General features: G+C 38.7%; 2 protein-coding genes across 15 annotated transcripts in view; one reads left to right on the top strand and one right to left on the bottom strand.

The window, feature by feature from the left end:
• HECTD1 (HECT domain E3 ubiquitin protein ligase 1) overlaps positions 1-15,840 on the bottom strand; it is an 89,167-nt gene extending 73,327 nt beyond the window's left edge. For all 14 annotated transcript variants that reach the window (XM_081293425.1, XM_081293437.1, XM_081293431.1 and 11 more), the window contains exons 1-2: positions 15,703-15,840; positions 14,173-14,333 (exon numbers count right to left, since the gene is read on the bottom strand). In XM_081293425.1, the coding sequence (XP_081149551.1) occupies positions 14,173-14,312 (140 nt within the window). In that variant the 5' untranslated portion in view covers positions 14,313-14,333; positions 15,703-15,840. The remainder of the gene's footprint in view (positions 1-14,172; positions 14,334-15,702) is intronic.
• AP4S1 (adaptor related protein complex 4 subunit sigma 1) overlaps positions 1-18,220 on the top strand; it is a 263,488-nt gene that overhangs the window by 112,895 nt on the left and 132,373 nt on the right. The window lies entirely within an intron of this gene.

Raw genomic sequence — 18,220 nt, 5'->3', positions numbered from 1 at the left:
TTAGAGCCAGACAGAGTGGCACATACCTGTAATCCCAGTAACTCAGGAGGCCAGAACAGGAGGATCACAAGTTTGAGGCCATTCTGGGCAAATTAGCAAGACACTGTTTCAAAGCAAAAAATTAAAAGGACTGGGGGTGTGGCTCAATGGTAGAGTGCCCCTGGGTTCAACCGCCACTATCACAGAGAAGAAACCTCAAGTATTCATATTTACATTAGACAAAGTAGACATTAGAACAAGGAAATTACCAGGTGTATTAACATGTGTGAGATCAATGGGTTCAATGATCCCATTTGATCATTAGGTTCAATGCCTAGCACCAAAAAAATAAAAAATAGACATTACATAATAATAAAAATGGTCAATCCACTAAAAAGACTAATAATCCAAAATACGCCTAACAGAGTTTCAAAATACACAAAGTAAAATCTTGTCAGAAAAGAGCAATAGACAAATCCACAAATAATGCTAGACTTCAACACTCCTCTCTCGGTTACCCAAAGAACCAATAGAAGATCAATACAGATTTAGACCTGAACAACACAATCAATCAATTTGACCAATTTGACACAAAAAAATTCCAACCAGAAACAGCAGAATAGACAATTTCCTTATATGTGTGTATCTTATACCAAAAACAGTCCACACAGCCTGGGTCATAAAACAAACTTTAAATAAGTGAAATGATATCAATTATGTTCTCTGATAACAGAATTAAACTAGTAATCAATAAAAGAAAAATATCTGGATCTTGGGATGTAGTTCAGTGGTAGAGCAGCATCTGCCTAGAAAACACAACACCTAAGTTCAACCCCAACACTACAAAAAAAAAATCTGGAAAATTCCCAAATTATTTTAGGATTTAGGCAACATACTTCTAAATAACCAATGGGTAAAAAAGAAAGCTTCAAGGAAAGTTCTAAAATATTACAAACTAAATGAAAATGAATATACAACATCAAAATCTATAGAATACATGAGCTGGGGTTGTAGCTCAGTGGTCGAGTGCTCGCCTAGCATTCACGAGGCACTGGGTTCAATCCTCAGCACCACATAAATGTAAAATAAAGATATTGTGTCCATCTAAAACTTAAAAATAAACATTTAAAAATCTATAGGATAACAACTAAAATAGTATAGAAGAAAAAAAAATATGGCATCAAATGCTTAAGGTTTCACCAGGTCCAGTAGCATACCCCTGTAATTCCAGTTACTTGGGAGACTGAGAGGAGAGGATTGCAAGTTCGAGAACAGCCTCACCAATTTAGCAAGGCCCTAAGTAACTTAGCAAGACCCTGTCTCCAAATAAAAAATAAAAAAGGGCTTGGGATATAACTCAGTGGTAGAGTACCCTGGGTTCAATTCCCAGTACTAAAAAACAAAGTTTAAAGTCTCAAATCAGTGACCTCAACTCCTACCTATAGGGAAGGAAGAGGGTAATAAATTGAACTCAAATCAATCCAGAAGAAAATAATAAAAAAACAGAAATTAGTAAACTTAAATAAAATAATAATAGAGAAAACAAATGAGCCAAAAGTTAGTACTTGGGGGCTGGGGATGTGGCTCAAGCGGTAGCGCGCTCGCCTGTCATGCGTGCGGCCCGGGTTCGATCCTCAGCACCACATACAAACAAAGATGTTGTGCCCACCGAAAACTAAAAAATAAATATTAAAAAAAAAAAAAGATGTTGTGTCTGCTGAAAACTAAAAAAAATGAATATTAAAATTCTCTCTCTCCCTCTCTCTCTCTCTCACTCTCTCTTAAAAAAAAAAAAAAAAAAAGTTAGTACTTGGAAAAAATAAAAATAATCCCAAGTCAGACTAGCCCAAAAGAGAAGATAAAAATGACCAATATCAGTATAAACAGGGGATTTATCATTACCAATGCTACAGATATCAAAAGGATGAAAAGGAATTTCATAAATTCTATGTCCATAAATTTTGATTTAGATTAAACAAATTCCTTAAAACATTCTACTAATACTCAAGAAGAATTAAATAACCTGAATAGTCATATGTCTATGACACACTGAATTAACAGCAAAAACATTCAAAAATATAAAACTTATTTAGATAAATAAATCTTAAAGATTGTGCTTTTGGTGTTTCTACAAATAAAATATGTACCTATCAAAGATCACAAAGATTTTCATATATTTTCTTAATTTAGAGTTTTATAGAGTTCTAGCTTTTATCTCTATGTTGGATTTTGAGTTTTTGTATATGGTATGAGTTATGGATAAAAACAAATATTTTGGTATGTAGATACAAATATATATATATATATATATATATTCCCCACTTTCAACTACCATGTTTTTTCCAGAAATTACTTGGACTTAGGCTAAAAGACTATTTTTAGTCACAAGACTAAAAATAATATGAAGATTGGTGTTTTATTTTATTTTTTTGTCTTTGAAGTACTGTAGATTGTACCCAGGGGCCCTCTACCACTGAGCTATGCCCCCAGACCTTTTTACTTTATTTTAAGACAAGGTCTATCTAAGTTGCCTAGGCTGGCTTCAATCAAACAATCTTCCAGCCTTGGCAACCCCCATCAGTTAGGTTTATAGGTGTTCACCATGAACCCAGCTCAACTTCATTTTGGTTTTGTTTGTTTTAAATAAAGGGCATGCTCTACAGTAGATATAGTTTATTGAATACAATATGTAAATGGGACACTGTTAAAAAAAAACTAAAACACATTTTAACTGAAAAAATAAATAAATGAATCTGGTTGCTTGAGGATAAAAATCTTTTAATACATTTCAATTTTTATTTCCATTTTTTTATCTCTGCTCAGCCTTTTCTCTGTATTGCTAAGCTGAAAACTCCTGCTTTAGCAGTTAAAAATGATTGTTTTACCTCTCAAACAGAAAAGGATAAGAGATACATTAAGTTCAATCCCAATTGTGTATAACTTGCTTTTCTCCAATGAAAACACACATCAAACCTGACAATTCATTCAACACCTATCTACTGAATGGGTTCTCATGTTAAGTACTGTCCAGGTATTAGGGGCAGGACATAAAGATGAGTAAGATACAGTGCTGGGCTTTTTTTTTTTTTTTTTGGTGGGGGGGCAGTAACTGGAGAATGAAGTCAGGGGTGCTTTATCACTGAGTTATATTCCCAGTCCCCCCCTTTTTTTTTTTAAACTTTGAGACAGGGTCTCCCTAAAATGGTAAGACTGGCCTCAAACTTATAATTCTACTGCTTCAGCCTCCAGAATTTGTGCAACCATGCCCACCCAGTGCTAGACTTTTGAAAAAGAGTCAAAAGTCTAATGACACAGGCAACAATTATATGAAATATATACACAAATTGCTCTAAGACATAATATTGTATTTATACAGAAGAATGCAGGAGTTAAGAACCTATCTCCCTTGGGGCTGGGGATGTGGCTCAAGCGGTAGCGCGCCCGTGTGGCATGCGTGCGGCCTGGGTTCGATCCTCAGCACCACATACAAAAAAAGATGTTGTGTCTGCGAAAACTAAGAAATAAAATATTAAAATTCTCTCTCTCCTCACTCTCTCTTTAAAAAAAAAAAAGAACCTATCTCCCATAAACTTTCACTGCATTTTTCCTTTTGAGACTAGAACAAAAGTTTTGGGTTTTATACTTTTTCGGGGACAGACTTTGGCAATCTTAACAAAAAACTCCCTGAAGTTCATCATTTATGAACCCCCCAGAGTCCTAGGTTAAGAAATCTGAAAGAAAACATTTCTTATTTTAAGCACTTCCCTCTGCTATCCATTGAAAAGAAGCACATAAAAAGTTGCTATTTACAGAAATTATTCATTTAACTTTTCAGAATCATATATTTGATTTACTAGTGAACATTCCCTATCTAGGGGATAATCAGTTGGTAGGGCTAATCAACAAATATAATTTCATTTCCCTGTTACTCTGTCATTAGATATAAGAAAACAGGGTTGAGAATTGAAAGGCAGGTATGTTAATGTAAGAAGGGTAGGGAGCTGGGCATGATGGTTCATGCCTATCTCCTGGCTAGGGAGGCTGGGGCAGGAGGACCACAAGTTCAAAGCCAGCCTCAGCAACTTAGCAAGACCCTGTCTCAAAATAAAATATATAAAAAGGGATAGGGATAGGGATAGGGATGTGGCTTAGTGGTTAAGTTCAATCCCTGATACAAAAAAAAAAAAAAAAAAAAAAAAAGTAGTGGGGGTAGGGAAAGTACATATTATGATTGTACTACAGAGAAGAATAATCCAACATCCTTCCTCCCATATATTTCCCAGTTTCAGGATTCCAAAAGTGTTTTGTATAGGTGCTTCAGGCATAAGTAGAAAACGTGTCCATCATAAAGAATTTGTTGCTGGGCATGGTGGCACATGCTTGTTATCTGAGCGACTGGGGAGGCTGAGGTAGAAGGATCACAAGTTCAAGATAAGTCTCAGCAACTTAGTGAGACCCTCTCTCAAAATAAAAAATAAAAATGACTGGGGATGTGGCTCAATGGTTAAACACCCCTGAGTTCAATCCCAGATTCCAAAAAATAAAAAATCTCTTCAACTCACTCATCCTCTGGATATTACCTATTTATGTGCCAGGTACCATGCTTAGGAATGAAGAAAAAAATATGAGGTAAGAGTCCAGTAGAGATCACAAAAGTATAGTCAAATGGCAGTCAGGTATATATATGTGATTGAAGAAGGGGGTCTTTGAAGGCATTTAAATTTGACCCATTAAGTAATGAACCCAAAAGGATCTGTAAAGGGGAAAAACACAATCAAATCAATGTTTTAAGACTAATTCTGGCTAGTTAGCTTAAAGAAAGGGATATCTGATATGAAGCCATTAGCACTAGATGAGTATATTCATTTCCCCATGCCAATCCTACATAATACCATTCTTTTTAATCTCCTAATTAAGGGAGAAAATAAAAAATTATCAGACTGAAATCTCTTCAACTTTTTTTCCCTTTTCGATATGCTTTATTTACTCAAATCACTCAATATAATTTCAATCTATAGGCACTTTTATTAATATTTATGTTTTAGTTGTATCTTTATTTTATTTATTTTTATGTGGTGCTGAGGATAGAACCCAGGGCCTTGCATGTGCTAGGCGAGCACTCTTCCGCTGAGCCACAACCCCAGCCAGCCCCTCTCTTCAACTTTTTACCATCACACCTAACTTCTTCACCTTCCCTTTGTTTCAACACAGGAAATATCTCTCTTTCTACAAAAACCTCTCTTTCCATACCAGTAGATGAGAGTTTTGCTACTTGATGGAAGATTTTCTGACCAAAACTTCTCCATCCGAAAGCATATTAGGAATGCAGAATATCAGTCTCCACCCAGATCAACTGAATCAGAATGTGAATTTTAACAAAAGCCCCAGGTGATTCTCATTAGACACATTAAAGTTTAAGAAGTATTCCTCTAGACAAATGCAAATTCTTTTCCAGTTTTTCAATTTCCTTATACTCTGGGTTATTCATTCTCTCTCTTAGCTTTTTGAGCTTTAAAAGAAAAAGTTCCATGCTCCTTTTCTAATACATCTCAAAAAAAGCTTTCTACCATCCTGTCTCCATTTCTTCACGTCCCACTCACTCCTCAACCCACTGAAATCTACCTTTCACAGCGAGCCCACTTGGCTCTATTCAAAATCAATAACCCCGAGAATGTCACTAAAACCCAAGGACATCTTTCAGTCTTCACCGTAATTGACCTCTTACTAATATTCAACACAACTGCCCTTTCTTCTCTTGAATCACTTTCTTTCCTGTGTTGACATGTGCCTTGATGATGCAAAAGCAATGGTGGCTAAAACTGCTGGTGCCTAAATCCAGGCAGTAGCACTCTAACTGTACTACTAGTAATTATACTGCTCACTGCCAAGAACTGGCATGGGGGAAAAAAATCTAGTTTCAAAGAAAAACCTTGAAGCATAGAATTATTAATTTTTACAAAATCTCAACCCTTAAACATGTATCATTTTTAGTATTTTACTCAAGGAAATGAAAAATAAACACAGGGGCTGGGGATGTGGCTCAAGCGGTAGCGCGCTCGCCTCGCATGCGTGCGGCCCGGGTTCGATCCTCAGCACCACATACCAACAAAGATGTTGTGTCCGCCGAGAACTAAAACAAATAAATAAATAAATTCTCTCTCTCTCTCTCTCTCTCTCCACCCCCCCCCTTTCCTCTCTCTTTAAAAAAAAAAAGAAAAGAAAAGAAAAATAAACACAAAGCACTTCTGCAAACCAAAGAACAATACCGGTGTCAAGGAAAAGTACAACTTTTGAGAGCTGAAGTAGCAGCTTTTTTCTTACATTATTTTATTTTTATTGAAAGAATAGACTGTGATTATTCAGACTTAGGTATCTGACAAACATTTTCTCAAAAATTAATGAAGAATGGCTTTCGAGTAAAACAACTGACAGCACTAGTTGCCAATGATAACATTCAAAGTTTCATACAAAAATTATAATTTTGAGAAATATATTTGCCATCAAGAGATAAAGTATCCCAAAAGAGACTTACCTGGCAAGATCAACAGTCATGATTACACATATGTTTTTTTTTAATATTTATTTTTTAGTTGTAGTTGAACACAATATCTTTATTTTATTTATATATGTTTATGTGGTGCTGAGGATCGAACCCAGGGCCTCTCACGTGCGAGGCGAGCACTCTACCACGGAGCCACAACCTCAGCCCCACAAATATGAGCTTTTGATACCAAAGAATAACATATGTCAACATTTGGAATACCTGTATAACTTGGTGGACCAATATTTTCCACACGACCAATGAATGATTTTACAAAATTAAAAATGGGGCCGGGAGTGGTGGTGCATGCCTATAATTCCAATGACTCAGGAGACAGAAGTAGGATGATCACAACTTTTTGAGATCAGCCTCAGAAACTTAGTGAGGCCCTAAACAATTTAGCAAGACCCTCTCTCTAAATAAAAAAGGCTGGGGATGTGGCTCAGTGGTTAAGCATCCCTGGGTTCAAGCCCCATTATATTAAAAAAAAAAATATTAAATATGGGTAAGTCATCCACTCTAAGTATAAAACAGACCAATAGATTTTAGTATCAGAGAGCACAAATAAGTTCATTTATATATCAGAACCCACATTATAATTAAAATTTAAGCAACTACTACTTGTTGCATTTTGTTATGGTATCAAAAAACACCAATAATTATGTAAAAAAATTATAATTCCAAATACATCTGTAGAGTAAGTTTTTTTATGCATTTCAATCAGAACAACATGATGCAATGTACTAAATGCACAGCAAGAGAATCCAGTTATCATTCACTGAAGGAAATGCTAAAGAACTTTGAAAAATTAATGCCGTTCTTCTCCCAGATCTTTAATTTGAAAGTAGTTACTTTCACAAACTATGTTTATGTTAACATGTATGGGGTTTGTTATTTTTTACATAAATTAATAATTTTTTAAAATTTCCCAGACTAAATTTGAACCTGATAAATATAGTAGTAGACACAGTCGACATAAACAAAAGTTCTTCAGGATCCACAATAATTTTTCAGACCCTAAAGAAGTTCTGAGACAAACAAGTTTAAGAATTATAGTCCATGGGGCTGGGGTTGTGGCTCAGTGGTAGAGCGCTTGCCTTGCATGCGCAAGGCACTGGGTTTGATCCTCAGCACCACATAAAATAAATAAATAAAGGTATTGTGTTCCATCTACAACTAAAAAAATAAACAAAAAACCAAGAACTATAGTCCTACTGGAGATGAAGTTCAATAGGAGAGTACTTGTCCAGCACACACAAAAACATAGATTTAATCCCCACCCCAAAAAGAATCACTGCTCTAGTCCTCCATTACATTCCATGACCACAATTAACCTCCAGAATCCCTTGACTCAAAAATTCTTCTTTGATTCAGGCCTCATTTCCAATTTCCACACTCATTTATAAAATTGTTTACTCAACACCACTGAGATGTCTCAAACATACTTTATACTGAATATGTCCAACTCCAAATGCATGATCATAGTCCCTCAAAACATGTATTATGGTATTCTCTCAATGAACAGCACCATCATCCACTGTCCATGATACCTTCTTTCTTACTCTTTTATACCCAATCATTCCTTGAAACTTCTTTTACCTTTTAAATCTTTCTCAAATCAATCCATTTCATTCTACCTTTATTACAACAATCCTCTTTTCTGGTTCACAGTCTGGTTCAAATCTACAAGCATCTGTTCTTTGTTTCTAACTTCTCCCTCCTAACCCCACCCTAGTCTTGTTTCTTCCCCAGGACAAGTAAAGTACTTGTTTTTAATTTTTATTTTAAACCCAGAGGTACTTAACCACTGAGCAACATCCCCATCCACCCCCTCCCCAATTTTTTTGAGACAGGGTTCCACTAAATTGCTGGGGATGCACTCAAACTTGCCACCCTTCTGCCTCAGCTCCCTAGTTGCTGGGATTACAGGGGTGCACCACGTCCAGCTAAGTTAGGTTTTGAAAAGAGATTTCAGCCAGGTGTGATGGCACAAGTCTGTATTCCCAGCAACTTCAGAGGCTCAGGCAGAAGGATCCTGAGCTCAAAGCCAGCCTCGGCAACTTAGTGAGGCCCTTATCAACTTAGTGAGACCCTGTCTCTAAATAAAACAAAAAAAAGGGCTGGGGAGGTTGCTCAGTGGTTAAGCACCCTGTGTTCAATCCCCAGTACCCCCCCCCAAAAAAGGACAGATTTAAGGGCCAGGGATATAGCTCAGTGGTAGTGTGCGTACCTAGCATGTGGAAGAACCTGGGTTAAATTTCAGGCACCCCCACTTGCCCCCCAAAAAACAGAAAAATAGATTTAATCGAATGATTCACTCATTTAATATTTCAATGCCTCCCAATGTTCTTAAAATAAAAGCAAAAGTTTTACTTAGTATATACAAAAGACTTGCCAAATCTTGCCCCTACCCTTTTAGGGAAGCTCTCCAGTAACCTTTCCTGCTTTCTCCAAGTGTTTCAATTACCCTTCTTATCTCCTTCTGATTTCTAGGAAAAAATACTTTCTCAAAAATCACTTTTTCGAGGCGGGGTGGTGAGCACCTATAATCCTAGTGAACAGAGAGGCTGAGGCAGGAAGATTGCAAGTTCAAAGCCAGCCTCAGCAATTTAGTGAGGCCCTAAGCAACTTAGCAAGACCCTGTCTCAAAATAAATTTAAAGTCTGGGAATGTGGTTCAGTGGTTAAACACCTCTGGGTTCAATAGCTGGTACTCCGACTACTCCCATCTCTCCAGGACCTGACCCTGCTACATGCTGTCACAGCATCCTAAACTTTTCTTTCATGGCATTTATCACAGTTTGGAACCACAACTGTTTCTATAAGTATTGAAAATCTGTGTTAGCTATTAGACTATCAGTCACCATAAAGGCAGAGCCTCTATCTATTCTGGTCATCTCTGTATCTCTGACATCTGAATTCTCTCTCTCTCTCTCTCTCTCCCTCCCTCCTCTCTCTCTCTCTCTCTCTCTCTCTCTCTCTCTCTCTCTCTCTCTCTCTCCCCCCCCCTCTCTCACTCTCTCTTTAAAAAAAAAAAAAGGATTAAAATGAAATAAAGTAGGAAGGCAATTTAGAAGATTAAATCATTTCTTGCTGTTACAGGTATTTTTATATTTTAGTGTAAACATAACAACAGGAGATTTTCAACACTGTGTTCAACAGGTTTGGAATCCACAATCAAGAGAGACTACCTTGAGATACGTCTCAAAGGATACACTAGAAAATGACTAATGGTGGTTTTCTCCAGTGAGGGAAACCAAGTAACCAGGAGACTAGAAAAGTGAAAAAGACTTTGTTGTACATCCTTTTATGATCCTGAGATTAAGTAGAATTATTATTTTTTTAAATGCAGACTTCTAGTACCTAAAAGCACTATCCCTAATATTCCACTTCCTAAATCTTCTGAGAAATTCTTGAATTCCTAGAAGGCACATTTGAAATTATATTATCTGAAAATTTAGGAGCAGGATGTACAAATGCCCAGGATTTATTACTTAACAATACATGTGATGAACACCTATTTTGATGTAAATGCAAAAGTACTCATTAGCTAATAATTCATGATACACTTTGAGTCCAATGATATATCACAGATGAAAGCAAAAACAAAGTTTGATCTATTTTTCTTTCTGGAGCATTACCTCGATAAATTCAAGCATTAATAAGGACTGTATACGGGCTGGGGTTGCAGCTCAGTGGTACAGCACTTGCCTCACACATGTGAGGCCCTGGGTTCGATCCTCAGCACCACATAAAAATAAATAAAATAAAGGTATTGTGTCCAACTACAAATAAAACATAAATTTAAAAAAAATTTAAAAATAAGGACTGTATCATCACAGAAAATTATATTCCTTAATTCCAAAAGGACTGTCAAAACTGGTACCAACTGGGCATGGTGGTGCACACCTGTGACTGGGGAGGCTGAAGCAGGAGGATCACAAGTTCAAGGCCAGCTTCAGCAATTTAGCAAGGCCTGAAGGAACTCAGCAAGACCCGGTTTCAAAATAAAAAAATAGAAGGGACTGGGAATGTGGCTCAGTGGTTAAGCTCCCTTGGGTTCAATCCCTGATATAATAATAAAAAAAAAAATTGATACTGAAAAAAATGGAGAGCCATGAACAATACTACATTAAGGGGAAAAAAAACACTTAACTATTATATGAACAGCAATGTCAGGCTTTTGTATTATTCCATTTAATTTTCACAAAACCCTGCAAGAATGAGGAAGCAAGTTTGAAAGGCAATATACAATTCAGCAGTAAAACTGAATGAACCTAGGTCTATCCCACTGCAAAGGTCATTGTTGCTCTACACACCACCTGCCTTTCCTAGCTAAACAGATGTATACTTAATACAAGCTAACCAGGAAAAAATGTATCTGAATATATGAGCATCTTTTTTTAACTAGGCTATCTGCCTTATGAAATCAAATTGATATGGAAGATTTTCAGCAACATTCAAAATATGAATATCATCTTGCTTTATTCACCTGCCTTATTTGTTCACTATTAAAAAGAAATTTAAGTCTCTCCAAAATTTATCAGTTTCAAGAAATAAAGTGCCAAAATAAATATTTAAATTAGATATTTATCAATAATGATATCAGTGAGTAGCCCACTTAAAACACTTTTCACATAATGGCACATGTAATTCTCAGAAGGCTAAGGGGAGGATCTGGAGTTTGAGCCCAGACTAGGCAACACAGCAAGATCCCCATCTCAAAAAAATACAAAAACAAGAAAAAAAAAAAAAAAAGGAAACCAAGACAATTTTTCCTTGTAGCAAGAAGATACTGCTGCAGAATAATGAGAGCAAATTACAGTTAAAAAACTGTCGCTGGCACACACCATGCAGTTCAGGAGGCTGAGGCAGGGAAATTGCAAGTTCCAAACCAGCCTCAACCACTCAGCAAGGCCCTAGGCAACTCAGTGAGACCCTGTTTCTAAATAAAATACAAGAAAGGGCTGGAGATATGTGGCTCAGTGGATAAGCGCCCCCTGGATTCAATTCCCAGTACCAAAAAAAATATATATATATACTAAATATGAACAAAGTATGAAAGAGAAAACAGAAATAGTAACAGTTGTTATGTTTTACTTTTAAAAATTTCCTTTAAAAATACCTTCAGGGCTGGGGTTGTGGCTCAGCGGTAGAGCGCTCGCTTAGCACATGCAAGGCCCTGAGTTCCATCCTCAGCCCCACATAAAAATAAATAAATAAAATAAAGGTATTGTGTCCAACTACAACTAGAAAATAGATATTTTTAAAAATAAGTAAAAAATAAAAATAACAAATACCTTCAAATATGATAACATTTAGGGGGGTGGGGTTTAAGGATTGAACCAGAGGCAATTTACCACCACATCCCCAGTCTTCTATTTTTCTATTTTTGAGACACGGTCTTGCTAAATTGCTAAGCATCTCACTAAGTTGCTGAGGCTGGCCTTGAACTTGCAATCCTCCTGCCTCAGCCTCCCAAGTGGCTAGAATTATAGGCATGCATAAACCATCCCCAGCCCATGACTTTTAAAAATACCTCTATTGGAATATATGAATACTCAAAAACTCTTTCTTCCCTCCCTCTCTTTCTCTCTCTCTCTCTCTCTCTTTCTTTTGTACTGGAGATTGCACTCAGGGACACTCAACCTCATCCCCAGGCTATTTTGTATTTTACTTAAAGACAGGGTCCCACTGAGTTGCTTAGCACCTCGCTTTTACTGAGGCTGGCTTTGAATTTTCGATCCTCTTGCCTCAGCCTTCTGAGCTGCTGGGATTACAGGCTTCCGCTACTGCGCCCAAACTATTCTTTGCTAGAGAATAAATGTTCCTTTGACTAGCAAAGAAAGCTGTTTTCTTTTGAACTATGAAAAAATCCTACTTGTAAACACCTTTTACAAAGACAAGAAGAAAGGTATCTGTGGAACTTCAGTGTGTTTTCTGCTACAAAAAGTGAATGGTTTAAAGAGTAAAAATCTTTTGTAATGGTTGATGTCTCAGGAATAAGCCGGATATTCAATGTTTTGGGGAAGCTTTTAGTCTAAATTAACAATCAGTAAAGTATTTTGTTTGTTTACTGTATCCCTGCTGTTTTTGCTATCCTCCTGCCTCAGCCTACCAATCTGCTGGGATTATAGGCATGAGCCACTGCATCTGGCTCCTGTTCTGATTTTAAAACTCCAGATTTTGTTTAAAAAAGAAAAAAGCTCTACTTTTCTATAATCTTGCCAAAACAGGTGTCAACAGGGGGTGAAATTATTTTTATGTATAAATTTTAAAAATAGCTAAAATAAATTGACCACTAATTGATTTTCATTTTTATTTTTTTAATCAAAATAATATTGTTTTAACAACAACCAATAAGTATTTACAACTCATAAGAGAAAATAATCAAAGATACGATGTCATTTGAAACGTAAGTTCATTCCTTATGTTTATATATAACTCATTCACCTAGCATGTAAGAGGCTCTGGGTTCAATCCTTCACACCACAAAAAAAATCTAAAGAATAAAAATACTTCAATTTAACAAGAAATGTAGTCTTCATTCCCACCTCAAATTTTAGGTCAAAATCTCAAATATTTTCTACTAATTTACCTTAGGATAACACTAAAATAAAGAAACATCAGTTTTTGATTACTTATTATTAAAATTCAGAACTGTAAGTACAAATTAAACTGTAAAAAACAAGCATGTTCAACACTCAGAAGAATGGTTCATCTGGTTAGACCAGCATCCATTTTATAAGAGAAAAAACATGATTTTTTAAAATTTTTTTTTAGTTGCAGATGGACGCAATATCTTTATTTACTTATTTTTACGTAGTGCTTAGGATTGAACCCAGTGCCTCACGTGTGTGACACAGGCACTCTACCACTGAGCTACAGCCCCAGCCCAGAAAAATATGACTTTAATGGCCCATCTACTAATGAATCCTCTTTCATATTTTTGCAGACATTCTGTTATAACCTCTGAATAAAACTGTTTAAACACTCCAAAATGTTTTTACTATTCCAAAAAGTATATTCTATGTTTTAACTTCTAATTTATGCCTTCCCAAAATGAAATTTATAAACAAATAATCTGCATAAACAAAAGTACAACGTCATATGACTTTAACACCAATGAATGGGCAGCTCAAATCATGTTCATTATTGGGGTTGGGGCTGTAGTTCAGTGGCAGAGCGCTTGCCTACTATGTGTGGGGCACTGGGTTCGATCCTCCGCACCACATAAAAATAAACAAATAAAAGCATTTTGTCTGTTTACAATTAGGAAAAAAGACATTTCACTATCATTTCTCTTATTTTGTCAGTTTCTCACTACAAAAATACCTTTAAAGATAAATATTTGTATTCTCCCAAGTTTGACATTTTTTAAATGAATCAACCAAGCTATCAGTTAATATTAGTATTCCCAATTCCCATTTGTTCAACAAATATGTATTTGCATAATCATAATCATTGTTACCACAGTAACCATAATCCTCACCTACCAATTTTAATTTCTCAGAAGAGTGTAAAAACAAAGCTACAGAAATTTCTGAAATGTTTTAAAACTCCTAGAAGTTTCTATCCAAACTGAAGTTAACAAATGGTTGAAAAAAGATTTCACTACAGCAACCCTAGAGAAAGATGAAGGAATGAACTTACGTTTCAAAACAACGATCCACGTTGTCTGACATCAAAAGCAGCATGCATAGCTGTTCAAGGGCTATTAGTTGCATGTCCCTTTCATCTCCTTGTCCCATCTGTAGCCATTCCAGCAATGTATCCGGATCCACATCTGCCATGTTTTTTTAAAAGCCTCTTTGCTTAAATTAAAAAAAAAAAAAAAAAGTGTGGGGGGGGGTCACTTAAAGTCCAGGACTCATCAGATTAGTTTAATTTTTTTTCTTTTATATCTAACTAAATCAAATTTTCCTGGTGTTCACCAAGGAATTAAAAACCCTACATAAATTTAGATACAGTGCTTACTGCAGTTTTCAACTTTCCCTTATTCCTCAGGTTTACATATTCAGATATACTAAACAAAAACCAGTTTTGCACAAAAGTATAAGCTGATTAGGTAGCTGCTTAACTAGAAACCAGAGCTGCCCCTGTCAAAGACAGTCAAACATCACTTATGTATGTTCCAAAAGGCAGAGAATACCTCCAAAAGTTTTTTTTTTTTCCCCAGCAAACTTCTTTCCCCATTTTCCATCCAAATCTAAGTTTCAGGTAAGGATCAGGTGCAGTACTTTTAAAGGAGTTTCTAAGCATTTTGATCCAACGCCCTCTCAAAACTGAGTTTCTCCTTTTAAATTACCTCCAATTTCACAAATTCTGCTAATTTCTCATTTTAATTATTCCTGTTTTAAATCAACCTATGAATAAAAAACTGGAATTTAGGAATTTTCGACTTGGCAACTGTTCCTGAAAAGTTCAAAAAGAAATGTTAAAAGCAAATGCAAGGAATTAACAGGTTACGAATCAGAATATAGGCCAATCTGCGGCCCTCTTTCTCCATCCCCACAAGATAGGGCAACTGGTTTAAAAAAAAAAAAAAATCGAGAAACAACCCCAACAGGCAAGCCATGACAAAAGCTCTTCGTAAGCGCCCTGACCAGACGACAGCTTTGGGTCCCACGTAATCTGGCTGCGGCTGGGGGAACCAGGAACCAAGTGGCGAGTCGCGGTGGACACCCAACGGCGGCGACCACCAGGGTTGACCCAACATCCCTGGCCAGGACCAACCTGACGCCGAGAGGCGTAGGCACTAAACCCCGCTAAGTTAGCTACCTGTGTCTAGGAGGGGAAGTTCTGGAGAAGAAGCAAGCCTGCGTGCTCAGGAGTAGAGCGCCGAGCCCCGCAGGGCAGCGGGTCTCCAGAGAGCGGCGCCCGGAACTCCCGGCGGCTCGACAGGACGTCCCTAGTCCCCGCCGAGTGGCGGACCCTTCTCAAGGGCAAGGGGAGCTCGCCATGGGCTCCGGAGTGGGCCAGGCGGGCCCCGCCGCCCGCATGGTCAGGGGAGGGGAACAAAGGGGCCAAGCCGGAGAGTAGGCAGCAGCCCGGCCGACCTCACCCGGCGCCGGGGTCCCGTTCCTCGCCCGCCGCTGGGCGTCCGGGATCCCGGCCCCAGGCCCGACCAGGACCTCCCGACGGCCGGAAGCGCTCCCGCCTACCCTTCCCGCAGACTCTTACCCTAGCTGGTCCTCCCAAACCGCTCCGGTCCAGCTCCAAGCAGGCCGCGGGCAGAGCCAGGCCCGGCCGCGGCCCTCGAGTTCCCAGGAAGCCGCAGGCCGCGCAGTTCGAGCCGGGCAGGCGGCACAGGAAAAGCCGCGTCTCGTCCCTCCCCTTCCTCCGCGGGGACCTGGTGACAGGGAGGGAAGAGGTTTCTCTGAGCGGCAGCAGCCAGAGCAGGTCCCGTCTCCGGCACGCGGCTCCTCAGGCCCTGCAATTCAGAGGGAGGCCCGCGCAGTGCTGCCGGCGGCCGTGGCGGGGGGAGGCCGCGTCCATCGCGATCCGGGAGGGGGAAGGGAGGAGGGTCGAGCGAGTGTCGGGCGGGGAAGCTGCTGAGGGCAGGCCAGCCCGGCGGAGGCGGAGCGAATCTACCCAGCCGGTGGCTACCCCACGAGCGGCCACCTGGGGCGCTACGGAAGCGCCAATGGGAGCGCCGGGCGGCCGGACGCTCTCACCCCGCGGCCTCGGGCTGTCTACTATGGCTCTCTTATGGTCCGCCCTGGCACCCTTCTCGCTTCGCTGTCAGTGTGAGCGTGCCCCAGCACCCCGCGCACACTCGTGCACGCACGTTCGCCTTGCTTTGCACTATGTCTAGCACTTCGCGTGCTCCTGCCGTAGGCCCCAGCGTAGTACGGCAGGGCTGTGGCTCAACCCGTCCCCGCCACGGCTTCCGCTCAGGCGACCCGCACCCGGCCACGAGCATCCCTGGCCGCGGCCAACCCTCCCCGTGCACGGAAGTGCGTCGCGTGAGGAAAAGCGCCTCCCCTGGATCTTGGGAGGCAAACCGCCCTGCGGTTCTCCGGTTCTCCAATTAAAACCCTTTCTCACAACCCTGATAAATAGGTATTTTATTACCGAGTACGTTATTTTCTTCATTTGACAGATGAGGGGACTGAGGCTCCAAGAAAGCGAGAATCAGGCCCGATGTCGTCCCCAGTAAGCAGCAGCAATGAGGTGGACTTTCGGCTCCATTTCCTGTGGCTTGTGGTCACAAGGTACTTCCATGGTTATTCCTTTCAAACTTAACTTCACTCTCCTTGAAAATAAAATATTCCTACCTCTAGGACTCAATTGGAGAAATTTTAGGATGGAATTAACTGAATATGGATTTTTTTTAATCAAGAAATAAATTCTCTTTATTTGTGAGATAAGTAAAGCTAAGCTAGAGTCTTACTATACTCTTACTTTTTAGTCTTTTAAACAAACAACAACAAAAAAGAATATTTCACGCTAATATTTGAGACACAGAAGAGCTGCAGTGTATGCTTAAAGAAACAGTATTTTGAAAATTAGATTAGCACTTCAGATACCTGTTTATGTCCAACTGTCACAGGTGATAGTCCCCTAGATCTCCTATTGACAAATAAAATAAAGGGAACATGACAGAAGATTCAACTATCTTGATACAATTACCACACATTAGAACAATTATTTAGAAGCCATGAGTGTGAGTTGGAGCTGCTGTTGTGGGGGTGGGGAGAATCTTCAAAGCCGGAAGTGGCATGCAGTCCTTCTGGACCTTGAAGAATGGTTTCAATGCGGACACTTGAAAAGGTACCTTTTGCTTTGGTAGTCTGAGGAAGAGGATCCCTGTCCCTGGTAAAAAGTTTGGGCTCTAGTATGAAGAGCCTAGAATGCAGATACAGAAATTAGGCTGTGCTAAGCAACAAGTTCTGGACTAGAAAACTGGAAAAATTAGTCTTAAGAGGATTTGTGTGGCCAGAGTGTACAGAATGGCTAAAGGGAACTACCTAAACAAAGAGATTAGCTGGAAGGTTGTTGAAATACTCTACAGTGAAGAAAAGGAAGTCCCAGTTATTGAAGAATGGAGAAGTTTACAACTAAAAATTATTTTAAAAGACTACATATTAAAGATTAACTTTTTTTTTTTCCCATGGTACCAGGTACTGAACCTAGGGGCTCTGTACCACTAAACTACATCTCCACCCCTTTTTATTTTTTGAGACAAGATCTCACTAAATTGCTGAAGCTGGCCTCAAATTTTCTCTCCTCCCTGCCTCTCAAGTTCCTGGGATTAGAGGCTTCCATTACCTCATTGTCAAATGATTAACTTTAATTTTTTTTAACTCCTTACTTGTAGAGAGGACCTAGAAGCTAGGAAAATGGTGATCTACTAACAGAAAAATTAGGAAGACTAACCTATCCCTTAACTAAGTTTTTTAAATGCTATTTTCCTCTATTCCCACCCATTTCCTGCCCCAAAGATTAATAACTGTAGTGCATTTTCATAAGCCTTATCAAAAGAATACTGTGACTTTTGATGTGCTTTTTAAAGAATTCAATATATATATATGTATATATATATACATACATATATATATATATATATATATATATATATATATATAATTTTTTTGTGTGTGTGCTATTGGTTGAAGCCAGTGCCTTGCTCATGTGCTGTATCAATGAGCTACACCCCCAGCCCATGTTACTATTTTAAATTCAACATGAAAAAAAT

Source organism: Spermophilus citellus (genome assembly GCF_964194105.1).
Source record: "Spermophilus citellus genome assembly, chromosome: 4".
Lineage (NCBI taxonomy): Eukaryota > Metazoa > Chordata > Mammalia > Rodentia > Sciuridae > Spermophilus > Spermophilus citellus.
Note: the sequence above shows the minus strand (reverse complement) of the source record. Positions and strands in the feature narration are given on the sequence as shown.